Source organism: Emydura macquarii, unplaced genomic scaffold, assembly GCF_026122565.2.
Source record: "Emydura macquarii macquarii isolate MOO-44397 ecotype Brisbane River unplaced genomic scaffold, CSIRO-AGI_Emac_v2 contig_369, whole genome shotgun sequence".
Lineage (NCBI taxonomy): Eukaryota > Metazoa > Chordata > Testudines > Chelidae > Emydura > Emydura macquarii.
Window position 1 is genome coordinate 3,288,077 of NW_027130506.1, and position 15,834 is coordinate 3,303,910.

The 15,834-nt window shown below is 36.6% G+C and overlaps 1 protein-coding gene across 2 annotated transcripts in view; it reads right to left on the reverse strand.

Moving 5' to 3' along the window:
- TAF2 (TATA-box binding protein associated factor 2) overlaps positions 1-15,834 on the reverse strand; it is a 110,594-nt gene that overhangs the window by 59,733 nt on the left and 35,027 nt on the right. For both annotated transcript variants that reach the window (XM_067530787.1, XM_067530794.1), the window contains 6 exons: positions 13,511-13,610; positions 10,652-10,737; positions 5,800-5,935; positions 4,000-4,154; positions 1,097-1,211; positions 840-949 (listed from right to left, as the gene is read on the reverse strand). In XM_067530787.1, coding sequence (XP_067386888.1) covers positions 840-949; positions 1,097-1,211; positions 4,000-4,154; positions 5,800-5,935; positions 10,652-10,737; positions 13,511-13,610 — 702 coding nt within the window. The remainder of the gene's footprint in view (positions 1-839; positions 950-1,096; positions 1,212-3,999; positions 4,155-5,799; positions 5,936-10,651; positions 10,738-13,510; positions 13,611-15,834) is intronic.

A 15,834-nucleotide genomic window follows, 5' to 3' on the forward strand; every position in this document is an offset into this window, starting at 1 on the left:
TTTTAAGAGAAAGATGGACAAATTTATGAGTGGTGATTATATGACAGGGGCAGAGCTTGGCAGATCTGGGGCTCACTTCTGGTTTTCGTCTTATGTTCCTAAAGCTTCATGATTCAGGGTTTCAACTGGCCACCTACAGGGGTCTGGAAGGGATTTCTGCCCACTGGAATATATTCTGGGTTGTTAGTTTTTTAAATTTTCTTCCTTTGAAGCATCAAGGATGGCCAGGGCTGGAGAGGGGACATTGGACAGAATGGGCCAGGTGGCACTGAGCAGTCATTCTCTCTCAATTGCTTGACTGGCTGGTTCTTGCTCACGTGCGCAGGACTTAACTGATTGCCATATGTTGGATCGGGAAGGAATTTTCCCTCAGGATAGATTGGCAATGACCTCAGGATTTTTCACTTTCCTCTGCAGTGTTTGGGTGCAGGTCACTTGCCAGGATTATCTTGGTATATCTCAATCATTTCCCTACCACTGTGGGGGCCTCAGGCATTAATGTATCTCAATCCCTCCTACTCTGCCTGTGGTACATAACAGTCTAATCTCCTGTGGGTTGTAATACTTTGGTCTAACTTTGGTTGTGGGGTTAATTGACACTGGTTGATGTTGATGGCCTGTAATATACAGGTGGTCAGACTAGACAATCTGGTGATTCCTTCTGGCCTAAAATGCTGGGACTCTATTATAAAAAAAATTGGTAAATTATACAGGAAGATCATCAATATTTACAAAAAGAAGTATTAAAAGATTTAGATTAAACTTTTCCTATTAATTGCACAAAGCATTTTTATAAATACATTTTGTAAACATCTGCATTCTGTAGCTCTAATTCTTACCTTCTGCTTTTGGAATGACAAGGTATATCATGTTTAAGGCTGTTTTCTTCTATCTGCAATGTATGGTTGAAAGATCCATCAAGTTCTTGCACTGTCACTTTAAGAGGACCCTGAAGAAAATGAAGATCATTTCATTATTAGTGTAATAGAAATGAATTTGTCTAATACAAATGTAAACCTAATGTTTATAAATGTGTATGCAGAGATATATGCATATCAGCATGTATTGTCAACAAACAATGAAAAATGGACCTTACCACATATTTCTGGGTCCCAGGAGAAGTGTAGTCTTGCTTTATTTCCAATTCCAATACATTTCGTTTTCTATTAAATGCAAAACTGCCATAAAATTTTACCACACCACTCTGATCCCTAATAAATTGTATAGGAATCTTGAGGGACAAGAGATAGTGATTATAAATAAAAATAACTTTTATAAGGTTACACTCACACTCTTTGCACTTGTTTTACATTTACCTGTCACAGCACAAACAGGTTCAAATAAAAGTGGAGAAGGAAATATAATTTGAGCTCCCTTCAGTGCCATCAATGGGAGATATAAAGCCATATGTAATAGGAACACCTCAGGATTATTTTTTAAAATAATACTCTTATTGAAAAATGTTCTATACAGATGGAGAAAAAGATTACCTAGGGCTCAACAAAAAGAATTGTAGACAGAATACTTAGTACTGTGAGGTGTAGTAAATTTTCTCCATTGAAAAAACAAAAACAAGTCATAATGAAAAGATGTATTATTTCACACCATGTTCCATAGGTGTCCTTGTACTTCCTCTGGCAGTACTGGGTATCTCTCCAGGGAAGCCAGACTCTTAAGCTGAGCAACTCCAGTAAGTATGTCTGGTTTTTGTATGTTTTGGCTAAGTGAAATTCAGAGAAAAATGTGACCAGAGATTATAGTTTACAGTTTTCTAACCAGATTTCACATAAAACGTCTATTTTATATCAGCTTTTTAATCTGTCAGTACAATAGTGTTCTTGGGCTTGACACTTGAAGTAAAAATGAAAATGAACAGTAATATCCACCAGCTTTCTATGTCTTGCAACTACTGGTTTAACCATTGCTCTGAATAGTTTTGGGGTATGTGACAACTATTTCCTTATTTTATTCACAACTGACATGGAACAAAGTTCTCATTGAAGTGCAGTATTTTAATCTAATGATGATGTGGCTAAAGCACAGAGGACAGGGATTACTAAATCAAATAATCCTGAAAAGTCATGGATCAATTAAGTTCTCTTTTAGTCATGTTCTCTCAGGAATGTCTTCAAAATTATCTTATTAACTAGTTACCAGCACTACCCACTTTATATATAAAAAAAATCACGTTCACTGAATTCTCCACTGATTACTTGTATTTTTGCACAGCCAGATATGGAAAGGAGAATTAATAAATTAGATGATTTCTTACCATGTCCCATGAAAAAGGTTTGATGCATATTTATCCATTGTGAAATATTTCACTCCAGAAATGTGGTACATTCTAAAATTACTTTAATGCGTATTGATTTTTATTTATTGTTATAGTATTATGGAATAGTAATCTTGCTTTCAGGCCTTTTTATGTAGTGAGAGTTCTATAAAGTATTACTTATGGGAAAAGTCAGAACAAATGAATAATTCCCTAAATACATCTTTAACAGAGCAGCACTCATGTCTCGCGAGTGCCCCCTTCTGATCAGGTGTTTCTGCAGTATTTCAGCTTCCTGAGAAACCACTGACAGAGGTTGCCAGAAGTTTTCAGTCCACGTGTGAATCAGAACCGACCTCTTCCAGGGTATACAGTCCACCAGGGACCAATCTCAGTACCCCTCTGTTGGTGTCTCTCTAGATCTCCCCTGATATGGGGCTGTACCTCCTAGGCTTCCTCCCTGGAGAAACTATCTTCCTGCAACCACCTCTGGGCTCAGTCCTTATTCAATCACAGCAGCCAGCCAGGAGCTCTCTCTTTCCCTTGGTCCCTACCAGCAACTGAGCTGTCTGTGGTCCTGCTGCTCTTTCAGCCAGCCAGGAGCACAGTCCTCTCTCCTTCAGCTTCAGGCAGTAACTGACTGCATCTCTGCCCTGCAGCTCCTTTTATATGACCCTGATTGGCTGCTCCCTGCAGCCTCTCCCATTGACTGCTTCCCTGAAACCACTCTAGGCCACTTGGAGGGCTTCTCCTCAGCTCCTTTCTGGAACAAGACATGGCAGGATCCTGAGGCCTCCAGCAAGGAGCCGCTGGGCCTAGTCCACCAAGTCACATCAAAAAAATTGAATTTTGTTTTCTCTACTGAGACAGTAAAACTATATGACATATGTGAACTCCTTACACTTAAAAATGTGTTCCAAGTTGTTTTTAGATTAGACACTCTGGTTACTTTCCCCAAACCTGAAGAAGAGCTCTGTGAAGCTCAAAAGATTGTCCCTTCCACGAACAAAAGTTGATCCAATAAAAGACATTACCTCACCTACCTTGTCTTTCTGATTTTGCTGAAGCCATATAATATTCATTTAAAATACCAATGAAAATAGATAAAACAATTTATTTTCAAATTTCTGCTAGTATTAGGGCTCACACTGATCTGAAAAAGTACTGTTTCTAGATTAATGTCATTGGGACTTGAAACACCAATAAATATGGACTATTATTATCAGCAAGTTTATAACGCTAACACCAGCTACCCCAAACTGTTTATTGCTAGTGTAGTTTTAACTACCAATATGTTACCCCAAGTTACTTATGCCACAGTGATTTACTGGAAATCACATCTGAAAATGCACCAGACTATAGCATTTTCCATGTCAGACTTTAGCATATTTCTAAGGGCAGTGTCCCCTGGATCTCTATAGTGTAGTTTGGCCTTTAATTCCACCAGAGCGCTTGTACTTCTTTCAAAGTAATTTCATTACTGGTAAAATTGACAAATACTGCAAGTCCTTCCAGTTTTGAGAAACACAGAGCACCCAGAGAAAGCTAGCATACTGTAAGTCACTATGAAAGGAATTTTAATCAGTAGTTTTGTGCATATTTTTAATATGAATCCCTTTGTCTCAAACAGTATTTCATATCTTCCTGCACATTCCTTTTTATAGTGCCAATGAAAAGCTACATTTCTTCCCCACTTTAACAATCCAGAACTAGAATAAAAAGGATACACCCACTGCTTTATTAAAGGCTGGATGTCTTTGCCAGAGACATTGGAAATGGATTTCAAAAATCCAGATGTGGAAACCAACATCTGACTCCACATGTGAGACTGGAACTTCTGAGACGAGGCAGTGCTGGCCAGACTCAAAAGTTTGTTGAAAACCTGAAATAATAGAAAAATTCATTTAACATATTTTGAATACTGAATTATATGAATTTTTATCTTGATCGTTCTCAGGAAATATTAATGCCAATCAGCTCATTCTATAACATTTAGCTTAAAAAATAGATACAAATGCATTTCAGAAACTCATTAGCTTTTTGCTATCTGAAGTCAGGATCTACAGATATAGTGCTCTAGACACAATGGGCTAAAAACAACCCTGCTAGGAAGAGGTTAGAGACCTAATTCAAAGGCAACTGCAGTAACAGCATCATTATTGACAAATAAAATGTTTAGCCCTGTGAGAAAAAGAAGTTACACAATATTTTACCCTTTCCTATCTTTGCTTATCACTGCTACAAGCACATTTTAACAGGCGGCTTTCCAAAAATTTAAATGACGTTGAATGCAGAAATGTATTTCAGTATCTATTATCTAGGTATAGGTGTTTTTAAAGCACAAGACTATAAATACTTTGAGAGCTTACAGTTGAGGTTAACTACTGTCAACATTTTCTTTTACACAAGTGTAATGATAATTCTAATGAAAAAGTAGATAGTATCCTTTCATTATCTCCCTTTTACATTTTAGGATGCATTATTCAATTACTAACTTACCTAGTTATATATGCATCTTTATAATAAAACTCATTATGACTAACTATATCTCATGTAGTACATTACTGTGTTCTGACTCAGAATCTATTAAAAACTTGATTATACCTTGCTATAAAAGAAGATTAACTTCTAAAGCTATCTATTGTAAAACAGGTCATTAGATTTATTACTCAGGACAGTAAATGGCAGTATTTAAAGTGTGTATCAGCATTGGCTTTTCTTTTACACTGACTACAAAGGACAAGTTACCATCTGGATACTGTATGAAGGCTGCTGTGATTTCAGTTTAAACGAAAGCCATTATAACTGCAAGTTTTGTCTTATCTACATTTTATCATTATACTAATTGCTAAAGAAAAAACATCTCAAGTGACAGGAGAGGAATAGTGCTTTCAGAGTTCTCAGCTACTCTGTCTCCCTTTATTAACAGCATCATGTTTTTTCTTAAGAGAAATCATAAAATATAAAATGGAAAGAGAAACTGAAAATGAAATCTCACAAGTAATGTAACTCTTCAAAGTAAAATTCAACTTTACTATGTAGAACATGGCAACTTCCTACTCAACTACTGGTTTTTTTAAAAAAAATACACTTTATGCTCCTATTAGTCCTGCAAAGCCAACAGAACTAAGAGCACAACATGGATTCAAATTATTATTATTTAGTTGTGATAATTCCTAGGAGCACTTCATGGGCCAGGACTGTGCTGTTCTTTTTTTGTGAAAAAAAAAAAACCTGTTTACTAAGTTTCAAGCAGTAACTCTACTGGAAGCAATGAAATTGCAAAGATGTCACTGTAGAGATAATTTGGAGTTCAGAACCTTTATTACTGAGTGTGAGATGGAAATAACCAACCTTATTGTCATAATCCAGTTTACTTGTACTCTAAGCATATTTTATCTCAAAGTGATCGATACACAAGCAAACACAGAATCCCATGATGATTTTTAAAAATGTCCCTTTCAGAACAGAATTGCACTGTAAGATAAAAAGTTGAATATACCTCATATAAGCATTTAAACACCTACTTGTAGCATGAACTCCATACTGATCCTGTTTTCTATCAGTCTCATAACAAGATGAGCTTTACACTGGAACATAGTGTAATATTCCCAGGACAACGTGTGAGGGTGTTTTATAGAAAAATGTAGGTGTGATGCAGGGCTGAAAAATTAAATCAAAATAATTTAATGTATTTTCTGTTCTGAATTTTATTGCAAAAAGCCCACTACTGTTATTGGTAAACAAAGATGACTGCAGCACACATTCATATTATTTCTACTCATTAAGAAAACAATGCATCATGGGCTTATTCATGAAAAAGTATACAATTTTTATAATGTAGAGAAAGGTATGTGCATATTACATAGAGCAGTACAGAGAATAAATGAGAGGAAACTTCAGTTTGAACAGAAGCATTACAAACTGAAAATTGTTTAGTAATAATTTAAACAATAAAAACCAGTGCGCAAAAGGTATATGTCATCGGACCCCTGAAAATTGTTCGTAGCTTGAGGTTTTTTTCCCCTCCTTCATTTAAAAGGAATTTGATTGTAAGTACTGTATATTTAAACAAATATTTATTTGGAAAGCATAACTGATTGTTCTACAAATTAGAACAATTCTGTCGACCATCTATGGATATTACTTATTTTATTTCAGTTTCATATGAAAGTCAATCTCTGCAGCAAGGTTGTTCATAGATGGTAAAATGGCTAGAATAAGTATTTTTGTTAAAGTGTAACATCTAAAGAATGTTCTCAAATTACACAGTGCAGCAAACCCTCTTTTATCCTATACACTATTTCAGGTAGATTTTACAATAAAAAATAGCTAAAATAAATACGTTTGGCAAGCTACATATTAACAACATAGTTTAATTGGCCAACAAAAGTTAGTATAAGAGGTGTCCTTCCATTTCTAAGTGCACCACTTTGTATTTATTTTTAGGTTGAAAAGTTGATGTTTCTTCAAATGCACAAGAAACATTTTTAAAAATGCTCATATGGAGGTAATTTCAATATGCTTCAAGAAAATATAATTGTACTATACGTTAATTAAATGAAAAAAAGATTGATTACAAGACTTTTTGTGCAGCACCACACACAATAGGATCCTGGTCCATAACTATAGCTCCTCAACGCTAGGATAGTACAGATAAATAAATAAATAATGTAATTCTTTTAAACTATGTAAAAATAAATACGAGTTTACTAATCAAAGTACAGCAAAACCTAAAAATGCCTTCAATACTTGAGCACACTGACATCTCCTATACAAGGTACATCATATGTCCCAAAGTAGTGGAGGTCAGTAATCACCATATTTTCAAATTCACTTGTTCTTAAGGTGCTCTGGGACAGACCTCAAATTTTCAGTGTACTTTTTGGTTAGAACGTTTTATTAATTAGTCATCCTCACTTAAGGATGAGGAGGAATTTCTGAGATTCATAAATTTATGGAGGGGATGGTATGACAGGACAGCCTAGTCTGGCAATTGACTGATCTTTGACTACTGGTGATAGATGCGCCAATGGCCTGTGATGGGACATTTGATGGGGTGGGTCTGAGTTATTACAGAGAATTCTTTCTTGGGTGTCTGACTGATGAGTCCTGCCCATATGCTCAGGGTTTAACTAATCGCCATATTTGAGGTCGGGAAGGAATTTCCCCCCAGGGCAGACTGGCAATGGCTCTGGGGGTTTTTCACTTTCCTCTGTAGCATGGGGCACAGCTCACTTGCTGGGGGATTCTCAGTACCTTAAAGTCTTTAAATGATGATTTGAGGACTTTAATAACTCCGTCATAGGTTAGAGGTTTATTACAGGAGTGGGTGGGTGAGGTTCTGTGGCCTGCATGGTGCAGGAGGTCAGACTAGATAATCATATTGGTCACTTCTGACCTTAGAGTCTATGAGTCTATCATTTAAACAAAAATCTGAATTAAACCATATTTGTAAATTAAATATTTGTAAAATAAAATATCACTTTGCCTTGCTATATAATCAGATAATGAAAGACTCTATAATAATATCTGCAAGCAAGAAATAGAGTTAAAGTTGTCATAACTAATTCTGAATTTCATAGTGTCTGTTGGGTTTAAAATCATAATGCAGATGATTTGCAGCTTCCCTGTGAGGAGAATAGCTTGTATGGCATATAAACCTTATATTTTAAATTGGCTTCTTCTTGATAAGATTTAAAATAACTTTTCACTATCAAAATTCAATTTCAGAAGATAAGTTGCCTGACCTATAGTTCAGCTCCAAAATAGAAAAGTTACTGTAAGTGCCTTGTTTGTGAGAAAAATAAGAACATTTACCAGTTTTCAATTAGCTGAGAAGAAACTGGAGATGATAAAATGTATAAGTCTAAGTTTACTTTTGTTTTTCTGATGAATAATGTTCAGTGACTGGTTTTGTTGTGCTAGAGTTTTGCCCTTTAGTTATTTTTATAGGTGTTTTATATTGAATTTTCCATAAACTGGTGACATGTCTTAAGACATGTGAGATCATACCAACTTCCTCAAAAGTGGTCTTACATATCAGGATTTTTTATTATTTTACTTTTTGGTCACAGACCAACAATCTCTGTGATATGAAAAACATGTAATATTTTTAAATTGCTGCTTTAAACTTTCCCAAGTTGGTGCTCGCCAGTAATGACCTAATTCAAACGTGTGTGTCTTCAAGATAGGACTTGCACCTGTTTTTTTCATCAGTGCTAAAACCTAACTTTTCTTCATGAAGATTGCTTGAGAGCAAAGTGAGTTATCAAGTCAATCCCTCCACCTGTGAACAGCAGGGTTGATTCTCTTTACTCAAAGGTATCTCTGAAAACTGAGTATCTAATTAACTTTTCCCATTTCTTTGACATGCTAATGAGTTTCATAGAATGACAATATTGAACAACCAAAGACAAAGGCTCTTCATCCTACTGATTCTTCTGAGATTACACTAACATATGATTTTGCTCTAAATGCAATTGAAATACTGTACATTTGGAGTCAATGCTTTTAATTATTTAGTGTTCCCTGATTATGGAGTCTGCTTCCTATTTATATTTATATAGCTATATCTGTTTTAATTATTAAATTAAAATTGAAGAGATTAGTAATGCTGCTTTACTTTATATCTGAGGTGTAAAATGACCTGATACTCTTATGAAGGGCTTCATATATTATATGTATTATGATTTTCAGGAAGAAATGTCATTTTTATATGCTTGGGGTCCACTTAATTCTTTACCAGGGATCAGAAAGGCTTTAAATGGAACTGTAGCGATGTAAAGATGTCTGCTTTAAAACAGTTATAGAAGTAGAGACCCATCACAAACGCCATCAACAGTCTGCCAGACCCATCTAAGAGGCAAGGAGAAATGCAAAGCCGTCTGAATGTAATTTCCTTTATGAAAATATCCCCTCCACTACAATTATGCATAATTTCCTGAAGTCAGCAATTTAAAGACAATTTGCATGTAAGGAAACATTAACAACCTATATACAAAATAAGCAACAAAAATAAAAAACCATGTGACTAATAAGATTATTATTTGCACCCCTTTTTCACAATGGGGAAAGCAGGGAAAATGTGCAAATGGAAGCACACAGATGTGTCTGACGGCCTTCAACATTGCAGGTATTGGGAACATGTACAATTTAAAGCATTTTAGGGCAAGATAGTCTCAGTTATACAATTTTAAATCCAGAGTAAGTCCACTAGACAACTACATTAGACAACAAAGTCGAATCTGACCCCTAGTTTGTTGGCTTTTGAACAACTTGATGTGTTTTCCTCTGGCTTTCCCCAGCCCCACTCATCTGAAGTCAGTTTCTCTGATGTGGAGAATATGTTGCTGATATACTTTTAGCTTCAAACAAAAAAACCTAAATCAAGTCCTAGTTCAACACACCCAATTTAGTTTAACAAGGTATCAACCAAGCCAGAAGGCCTAAAATTAGATGTAACAGCTATGTCTTGTTTTCCAGTGGTGAGTGCAGTAAGGCCATCTCACTACTTTGCCTGCTTTGCTATTTGAGAGAGAGCAGGGGGCACAATTAAAGCAAAATCCAACATGAGCAGGCAGGCAAAGTGGAGTAATGGCCTGGAATGCACATGCAAGCTAATTCTGTGATTGTCAACACCCATACAGCCTTGTGTTGTTGAGGATTTACCTAGGTGGGAAACTGGCTGTTAGTTATGTTCTAGTCCTCATTCTGGAAGACCTCTTTCTTCCTTTGTGTGTTGTTTTTAATTCAGTGTACAATTGTTAAGTGTATACTGAGGCAATGAGTTTTGATATTAAACCAAAATAAAATCTGGATGTGCATACACTCAAAAGTAGGAAAGCATTCCTGCAGATGGCCCAACCTGTCTACTTTTCTCAATGGTTCTTAAAAGCTGGTCTACTTTTAAGTTTCATTTTCTAATTAATTTTTCTAATTAAATCTCAACATCAAAAGAGTGAAGGGTAACAAGAAGTGGTATCAGAAACAAGAGAGCAAAGAAAAACAAATTGAACCACTAACTTCACCATTAATGCTGTTTAAAAATTTTAAAATGACTAAAAAAACTTGTAAAAATAGCAGCAATTAAGTTTTTAACTCCCTTTTCCTCTCCTGTCCCTGTAATGAAAACTGGTTTTCACAGCAGAATTAAAAACATGAAATAAAAATAATTATCTTCAAATTTTAGAATTAGAGATTCATAAAACAATAGTAATTAACTATACCCACGACGTACTTTATGAGGCAATTAATACATGCCTTAGGCAGCTGAAGTCCTTCAGCCTTTGGCCTTGTACCTCATAACACATCCAAAATATATATTAATGGCCTCATAAAAACACACCCTACAATGACTTATAGCTTAAACAAACATACTTGTCTTTCTCTTTTCCTCCTCCAAATATTGGATGCAGTAGAACTCCGCCAGTCTTCAGTTCGTATACCACTATTTGGTCTAGCTCCTAAAAAGTACAATATATAAAAAAGTACAGTGATTATTTTGTTAAGCAGAAGAGGCTAATTAGTGGGCTTTCTAGTGTTCTATAAAATGACCATTTCTTGACCTCAGAGATCAGATCTGAATAATAACAAGTGAAATGTATTTGAAGTAATTTTACTAATTCATTTAAAAAGAAAAAAAATCACAATTGACATTTTAGAACCAAAGAGCTAGCAATATTTACTGAAGAACAAATGTCCATCATCTAGGCAAACAGAAATAAAATAGTAGAATTGAATAAGAGAGCTAACTCTTAATGTTCAGTTGATAACATGTCAGAGGAATTTTGCTATTCACTTAGCTACAGCATAAGCTTCCTCTGATTTCCTGATCAGTAAAAGCAAGGAACTTCACCAGTATCTAGAGGTGATTTTGTTTTTAAGGCAGATTGGTTTTGCATTTCCACTCCATATAATCTATCATCTGTGATTACCACTAGCACTAGGAACATAGGAATTGCCATACTGGACCAGTCCATCTAGTCTTGCGTCCTCTCTCTGAGAGCACATGCTATCAGATACTTCAGAAAAAGATGCAAGAAAACTGGAATTAACAACTTCAGGGAAAGTTTTTTTCTAACACCCATTAATTAGAGATTGGCTTATTTCCTAAAGCACAAGGGTCCATAATCTTTTCAAAAACTCTTGGTTGAACTTGTGAGCTATTAATATGCATTTATATTTTGCTTTACAACTTCAGAGCTCTTTGCAAACATGATTATTCAACATGAAACAGTAATGAGTATTGAGAAAGCTGTGAAAAAGAGTTAAATGTGGGTAAATGGGTTACATGAGAAGTGATTCCTTCTTCATGACTCCAAAAATTTATCTATAAAGGCCGAATCTCACCAGGAACTCTGTCTAGGAGGAACACTGTGCAGAACTCACTGCATAATCAAGGCCAAATATTTCTACCTGTGAAGATGGTAAGAAAGTTTTGAGGAAACATGGTTAGACTATCTAGTCAATAACAAATCCTAAAAGTCCATCTTGATTCATTTTAGCATCCCAAATTCATGCTGTTCAGCTTCTATGTTTTGTGATGCTCCAGGATGCATCATTCAGTGAAGTCAAAGCTACTAATTGGATTCCTCTGGGATTATGGAGGTAGCCCAGATACCAAATCAATGGCATTTTTATTATAAAGTGCACTTTTAGAAGGTGTTGGTATCTTGTTTTTAAACTTTTTGGAAATAAAGAAAGACGCATTTTGCAAAAACAAACTATAACACAAAACCAAAAAAAGTTTTATTAAATTAATCGTATAGCCTAAGAGCTAGATTCACAAAAGGATTTAAGCACCTAATAATACTTCAGGTGCCTGAATCCCTGAACCAGGCCCCACTGAGATTCAGAAAACCCCCACTCAGCTGCCTCTGAAACCATGTCAGTTCCTAAACTCACTTAGCACCTACGTTTTTGTAGTAAAAACTCCCTAGGTGCTTATGTTTCTGCCTGTGCACAATGCAGATGCACTCTCAGCGTCCAAATGCCTAACCCCCAATGCGATAAATGAACCATGGGAAGATACGTGTTCCACTGCTTAACTTGCCTGCAGAATTCAATCCAGTAAGCGGACTCAGAGCTCTCCTGCTGGATCAGGGATCTGAATCAAAGAATCATTGAGCACACACGAGAGAGAAAGAAGGAAAGTGACTCTGTAGCCTGGTTGCAGCACTCACCTGAGGGGTGGGAGACACAGGATCCAGTTCCCCTGCTCTAATTACATTTGTTATTATCATTCCACAGTGGAACCCCACATCAGAATATCCCCTAGTTCAGTGGTTAGGGCACTCATCTGAGAGGTGGCAAATCCCTGTTCAAAGCCCTTCTCCACCTCAGGCAGATGGGGAATTTGAACCATATCCCAGGTTACTACTCTAACCACTGGACTTCTTGCAAAAATGGTATAGATCAGGGGTTCTCAACCGGTGGTACGCGTACCACAGGTGGTACGCGGAGGACGGCTTGGTGGTACGTGAGACGTACCCTGCCGTCGCCGCCAAACTCCCTGAGGGTGCAAGTTTTAGGACACACCCCTCTCTTTGGCATCTGCCATGGGCTACCTAGTGTGTGTTTTTTGTGAATCCCATTCTTAGGTGCTTACCTTTCTCCATTCTTCGTACAAGAAGTCTGAGTACCTAACTCAGGCTTTGTGAATCCCAGTGATTTTTTAGGCACCTAAAAGTTAAGCATGGCAACATTCAGCATTGCTATGCCTATGTTCCTTTGTGAATCTAGCCCTAACAGAATAATATACAAATATTTTGCAGAATGATGCTATATGAAAAGTTACCCAAGCCCCTATTGGGCCACCTCCATAGTTCAAGGAAGGATCCAATGGTAGCTCTGACACCAAAAAATGATGAAGGAGATTCAAGTATTACACCTGTCACTGAGTTTAAAAATCAATATCTGAGGTTTAAAAATCACATTCTTCTTTTCTACCTTGTTACTGGGTGAAAGTCCCAACAACGCAAAGAAAACTGACTATACAGGGGAAGCAATGAAAATGTCTAAGAACAAAGCAAACAGATTAAGAAAAATATTTTGTTTTGTGATTTCTTCCATTATCTATTTCACTTGTAATAACAGGAAATAAAAGTGTTCTGGTAGAAATATGATTTAAGTTGACAGTGTCCCTTTAAATTGTAAATTGTTTGTTTCTATCTTAACTTATACTGATATTAAAATGTATGTATGCTTTACAAGAACAAACCTCTTTTGTCTTATTACCTTCTTAATCCAGTGGCGATACTCATTGACACCAAAGGTTTTTTTCATCCAAAGGCCATAAATATATCCAGAGATTCCCTTCAACACCCACTCATCTGACCTGCAATAAGAAAAAAATCATGAACACCGCCTCCTGGACTTGCAAGGTATTTTGAACTAGCAAAAGGCAGCTCATGCTTCATGTTTCACTGATGTACACATTTCAGCAGCTTATATAACTTCTCAAGTCTAAGTCAATAAGAGCTTGATGAGCTGTGAACTGATTTATGTCATTTTTCACCTGGATGGGATTCATGAAATCAAAGAGGCAGTTAAAAATACAAATTTATTTTACAGCAGAAGCCCAGATTATAATATAAAAGTTATTTAGCTAAAACAGTAACAATAAAAAAGATTAGAATATTTACTATTAAAACCAATGTTGGTCTACAGTCTTAATTTGTGAAAGCTATTTTAGTGTGATAGACAAGATTAAGACAGTATAGTGCAGGGGTAATCAACAGATGGATTGCAGGCCAAATCCGGACTGCCAGCTGCTTTAGAACGGACACCGAAATCTTTTTATTTAGTTATTATTATCATAATAGGGGTTTTACCTTGACCAAGAAATTTGGACCTTGACAAAAAATAAATGACTACCCCAGTAAAGTCTATAGAAAAGAATGACAAAATAATGTCAACTATATTTATGTACAAAAGTGTGTTTAAGGCTATACAAATATGGAAGAAGCAGTTCCTACACTGTAGAGTCTCTCGTCAGTAATGAAGTCAAAATATATTCATTGATTCACAGATTCCAAGGCCAGAAGGGGCCATCATGATCATCTAGTCTGTTCTCCTACATAATACAGACCACATAGTATTTTCTTAAAATAATTCCTAGAGCTCAGCTTTAGTTTTCTCCTCCCAACCTTCTCATGCTTCGGTAGATGCCTCTGAGAAGTGTGTTCTGAGGAGGGATATGAATCTGCAGAAGGAAGCTGCTTGATGTACAACAGAAACAAGTTCCAAGCACAGGAGTGGCATAGAAGGTGTAAAGATGTGTGTGGGAGAAGGACACAAAAGGGGCTTTTGTAAGAGGCATTACAGTCTTGTCTATAACCAGGAATTTTCCCCAATTACAGCTATCAGTGACCAGTTGAGTCTCAAAGCGCAGCTAAGATACAGTCTACACTAGGAGTCTACACTGGTGCCACTAAACCAGCGGCAGGCCAATAATGGCTGAAATCCACAGTGTAGAAAAGACTTTACATGAATGCTAACAAGATGATAAGTAGAAAGAATTGTAGAAAGAAGCTGCAAGAAATTTTTGATGGGTAGAGTTATGAAAGTGAGGAGCTTCCCATCCTAGTAAACTTGCCCAGCCAATTCCGTTCTCCTTGCTCCCAGACTTCTCCCTCAACCCCGGCCAGCTCCCAGGCCCAGTTTCCGCCCTCACCAGGCTCCTTGTCCCAACCTCCTATTTCTCCCACTCCACAACAACACTCTTGATCCTTCTGAAATCGATTCAGGCTGCTTCCTCCTTCAAACTGCCTGGGTGGCAGCAGGTGGCAATACTGAGAGCACAGAAGAGAGTCTCCATGCTATCAGTTCTAGTGTCAGGTACCACAGCAGCCTGCAGTAGCCATGCTCAGCTTCTGCAGCTCTAATTTAGGTGGAATCTTCAGAAAATTTACCTGCAAAACTCTAAGTCTCTACTGAACATGTGCATAGTGCAATTTTTCAAAGGCTTATAACTCGGCCAAATTTGGGCAAATTTTCATAGGGGCAACAAAAGGCATGTCTTTCAAACAAAGGCAATCCTTCTGCCAAAGTTCAAGTTCCTGCTCCAAAGCCTAGAGTCACCAGAGCTTCTCAACAAAACAGTTGTAAGAATTCTTTTTAACATAGGGGAAAAAGTATTTTTCCTTTATCTTGTTCCCAGAAATAACTAAGCTATTTTTCTTGAAACTTTAAAAAAAAAAAAAAAAAAAAAAAAATTCAACCTGAGGCAGACACCCAGCACGAAAAATTTCAGCCCAAATAATTAAGGTTTGGCAAAATGACAAGCAACTTCAGGGGAAAAAAAAAAAAAAATTCTTAATGGAAAGTGTCAAGTAACCTTAACTAAAGGCAGCACTAATTGCTATGCCTATAATGTGAGATTATCCTACTTTGTACATTTCTAAGTGCCCAGAATTGCTAACTTTCCACCATATCACTGAGAGACACACTTTCTCCTGAACAGATTAATCTATTCCAGAACCAAAACCCACAGCCCTGATCAGCCTGCATAGGTCCAACAGCTACAGGTCTCAAAAGGCTAGTTAGGAACTCTCCTCCAT